The following is a 4,187-nucleotide window of genomic DNA, read 5'->3' on the forward strand; positions in this document are numbered from 1 at the left end:
TTTTTTTCTTTTTTTTTTCTTTTTTTTTTCTTCCGCCCTGCCGCCAGTAGGACGCCTATTTTTTCCCGGTACGACGGGAACCCATGCATTTAATGCGTTGTCCTCCTTCTCTTGTTGTGAGACAATCGCCACAAAAGTAAAGAGAGTGAGACGAAGAGGAGGAGGTAATAAACTCCCGCTCATCCCGCGAGAAAAAAGAAGAACAAAATAAAATAAAAACAAAAAAACAAACAAACAAAAAAAAACATCAACGACCGAAAATGCCTGGAGGACGAGACGACATGCAACAGTGAACGACTGACATGATAAAAAAAAAAAAAAAAAAGAAAAAAGGAAAAAGAAAAGAGCAAAAGAGAAAACAAAAAGGACAAAAATAAGAGACAACGATGGCCGAGTGCTTGAGCTGTGCAAGGACACGTGTGCGTGTGGGGCGGGGGAGGCCCCGGTAGCATTGTTTCTCATCTCACACCCAATTTCTTAGCCCGTGCCTTCCTGTTTGCGTGCGCGTTGAGCTCCTCCGCGTGTGTGGTGGGCGACGCGGTGGCGACAGCAACTGTCTCTTCTCTCTTCGCCCTGGTGGGCAAACTAAACACAATGCGGAGAATTCGTAAAGTAATACAGAAGCAGGAACAATAATAATAATTACACAAAGAACAGAAGCAACATCAACAACAAAATAAGAATACAACAAGTTCCTGAATATTTCACGTGAATGCACACATGAGGAGGAATAAGAAGGTAACAAGGGCGGCAGCAACGAACAAAGCATGATGAGTATTTAGTTTAGTAATGCGACAACGCGGTGAAAGACTTCCCTGGACGTTATGCGCAGAGAGAATGAGAGCGAGCGAGTGGGAGTGAAGGGGCGCGGCATTACCTCGTGCATGCGGCGGGGTGGTCGACGGATTGTGGTAAGGCTGGGAAGAGAAACTAGACTGACGTCTTTGGTGCATCTTGGAACATTTCTGTGGCTGCTTCACTCCAGCTTTTTTTCTTCTTTTTTACTTGTCTTTGTAGCGCGTGAGGAAAAAAAAATATATAATGGGGGGATGCGTGGCAACGCTGATGGTGCGACGAAGTCGCGCGTCTGAGGTGGCTGATCGCTACATTGAGGAGCGATGTCACTTTGGACCACTGGCCGTGGCGTGCGCCCCACCGGAGGACGACACCTCCTCCTCCATTTACCGTGTCGCCGGGGTAACGGACGAGGAACACAGCCGGATTTGCAAGGAATGGTACGAGGGAGAAAACATGTTGCAGCGGTTGGAGAAGGCCTGCACGGAGAGGGGTGATCAGCTTGCGATTGCGTACCGCACCGTTAAGAAGGTTGAGACGGAGCAGCGAAGGGACTCAAAGGGGCGCCCCAAAAGCTGGCAAGTGACGTACCTCAACGATCCGACGTACATGAGCTACAGTAAGTTCTGGGACAAGCTTATTGCCTTTGGTAAGGGACTCCGCGAGTTGGGACTGTCGGAAGGCGCCGCCGTTGCCATCTATGAAGACTCACGCTGGGAATGGCTTGCGTCGCTGCTTGGTGCTTGGACACAGGGCATGACCGGTGTGACAGTATACACAAACCTCGGTGAGGCTGCCTTGCTGTACGCGCTAATGGAAGCTGAGTGCCAGGCAATTGTATGTAATGGGAAATCTGTAACAAAGTTGCTGCCCCTTCTGCAGAAAGCAAAACTGGACCACACCATCGTGATTTACCTCAACGCGCTTCCTGCCGGCCTTAACGCCGAGGGTATAAAACTGTTGCCATGGAACGCTGTTCTAGACACGGGCCTGCATAGTTCGTTTACACACCAAATACCGAGTGACTGTAATCGCAGGGCACTCATTATGTACACAAGCGGTACTGAGGCAGAACCGAAGGGTGTCATTCACACGTTTGGCTCACTTAACGCCGGCGCCACAGCTCTTGGTGACCGTTTGAGTGAATTAACAGGCCCACAGGAGGAGGGAGAGACATACCTTGTTTACTTGCCTTTAGCTCACATTTTGGAGTTCATTTGCGAGATGATCATGCTTACCCGTGGATCGCTCCTCTGCTACGGTAGCCCTCGCACCCTTACGGACATGAACGCACGACCACGGGGAGATTTGGCGGAATTTAAGCCGATGTTATTTGTTGGTGTACCACGCATCTTTGAGACTATACGAAAGGCGTTGCTGAGTCAGCTCCCACCCGTGGGTAGTATGAAGCGTTCCATCTTTGACGCCGCGTACGCCGCGCGGTTGCGGGCGATACGGGAGGGAAAGGACACACCCTTCTTAAATGAAAAGGTATTTAAGCTCCCGCGGGCCATTTTTGGGGGCAAAGTGCGAGGCATCGTCTGTGGTGGTGCCCCACTTGGTGACAAGACGCAGGAGTTTATGAACGTTGTATTCGGTATTCCCATGGCACAAGGGTACGGCTTGACGGAAACGTGTTGCAACGCGACAGTGCAGCGGACAGGTGAGTTGTATCCCGCTGCGGGTCAGTTATTAAAGGGTATCGAAGCAAAACTCAGCGACACGGAGGAGTACAAGCACACAGACAAGCCGCACCCACGTGGTGAGCTGCTGCTGCGCGGTCCATCTCTTTTCAAGGGTTACTACAAGCAGGATAAGCTGACACAACGAGTGTATACTGAGAATGATGGATGGTTTCAAACGGGCGATGTGGTAGAAATTGACGATGAAGGGAATATGCGCATTATTGGCCGCGTGAAAGCACTGGCAAAGAATCTCCTGGGCGAGTATATTCCCCTTGAGTTTCTTGAAGCATTATATGGGCAGCATGAGCTCGTGTGCCCGAACGGCATTTGTGTGCTTGTCCACCCACAGCGTGCGTACATCTGCGCCCTTGTCCTGACGGAGGAACCGCGTGCAATGCAGTTTGCTTCCACCAATAAAATTCGTGGGACCTGGCCACAGGTGTTGCAGGACCCGTTGTTTCACCGACGCGCCACGGAGGCTCTCGTGGCGCTGGCGAAGGCGGATGGACGTTGCCAGTTTGAGTTGCTGCGGCATGTGCGGGTGCTAAGCGATGAGTGGACACCGGAGAACGGGATGCTCACAGCATCAATGAAAATTCGCCGGTCCGCCGTAGACACGTTCTACGCGACCATAATTGAGGAGCTCTTTGAGGGCGAGTGACCATTTACCCACTCGCCGGCACCTGATCAACCGGAGAGGCAATCAGCTGGAAAGCAGGAAAGCAGGAAAACGGTAACTTGAGGTGAAATGATGCATGTTCAGTGGATGGCTGTGCATGGCGAAGATAACATCGGCAGGAGGAAGTAACAAAAAGTAAACGGCATGTGAAAGAAAGGGAAGGTATCATCAGTGGAGGAAGAGAGAGAGAGAGAGACGTGGGTGGGTGGAGGTGGGCGGGACAACAATAAAGACCGGGAGGAAACCATAAACGGCTACATATATATAATAAAATAAAAAAAAAGAAAGAAAGAAAGCCTCTAAAGAAAAAAAAAAAAAAAAAAAGAAACGTTTTCGCGTCACCTGAGTTATCTCAACATACGTCGTGGTGTTGTTTGGGCGACCTTGCTGTGTACATATGTCGTGTACACGTCCTTGTAAATACATGTTCTTGGGACCGGCCGGCCTTTAATTGTCTTTTTTTTTTCTTGTAAGTTCTGGGGTGTCCCCCTTTTTTTTTTTTTTACTTTTTCCGTCTTTGCGGCGAGGAATTTTGCCGCCTTATACTTCCACCGCTTGCAATGACGGGTGCGGGTGAGGGGAGGATGGTAGGAACCCCACCCACACTTTACTCCCGCAAGCATGCGGAGATGGCGATCAAACAAACAAACAAACAACCAAAAACACAGGCTTTGACGGTATATTATCCCACAGAAGAGGGAGGAGGGGGGCACAGAACCGCCGGCAGCGGGACTCGCAGCATTTGTCTTCTACATACACGGCAACACGCATGCATGTGTGTACACATTGGTTTTGCGCCGTTTTTTCTTTTTTCTTCTTTTTTCTGCTTTTGTAGTGGGCGACACACACGCCCGTCACACAGGGGAATAGTGTAGGGGCATTGGCACCAAGGCGTTGACTCCGGTCGTTTTACCTGCTGATTTATTTGGTCATAAGCGGAAATTAACCCTCAGCTGATCATGGGGGGTTTACTTGCAACGTTGATGAACGAGCGGGACAAGATGTCCAGAAGGCCGCACCCGTTTCTC

At 50.2% G+C, this 4,187-nt stretch overlaps 1 protein-coding gene across 1 annotated transcript, besides 6 other annotated features; it reads left to right on the plus strand.

Moving 5' to 3' along the window:
* Window positions 1–32: a microsatellite.
* A 159-nt stretch (window positions 33–191) lies between these two features.
* Window positions 192–245: a sequence feature (A-rich).
* Window positions 246–307: 62 nt separating this feature from the next.
* Window positions 308–377: a sequence feature (A-rich).
* A 251-nt stretch (window positions 378–628) lies between these two features.
* Window positions 629–691: a microsatellite.
* A 350-nt stretch (window positions 692–1,041) lies between these two features.
* Window positions 1,042–3,141, plus strand: TraAM80_09141 (putative fatty acyl CoA syntetase 1; the record flags this gene model as incomplete). Its single annotated transcript, XM_029385843.1, has 1 exon — window positions 1,042–3,141. The coding sequence occupies one exon, from the start codon at window positions 1,042–1,044 to the stop codon at window positions 3,139–3,141; it is 2,100 nt and encodes a 699-aa protein (XP_029234314.1).
* A 197-nt stretch (window positions 3,142–3,338) lies between these two features.
* Window positions 3,339–3,355: a microsatellite.
* Window positions 3,356–3,425: 70 nt separating this feature from the next.
* Window positions 3,426–3,487: a sequence feature (A-rich).
* Window positions 3,488–4,187: the final 700 nt, after the last annotated feature.

This window comes from Trypanosoma rangeli (genome assembly GCF_003719475.1).
Source record: "Trypanosoma rangeli strain AM80 chromosome Unknown Tra_15.4_contig_00522, whole genome shotgun sequence".
NCBI lineage: Eukaryota > Euglenozoa > Kinetoplastea > Trypanosomatida > Trypanosomatidae > Trypanosoma > Trypanosoma rangeli.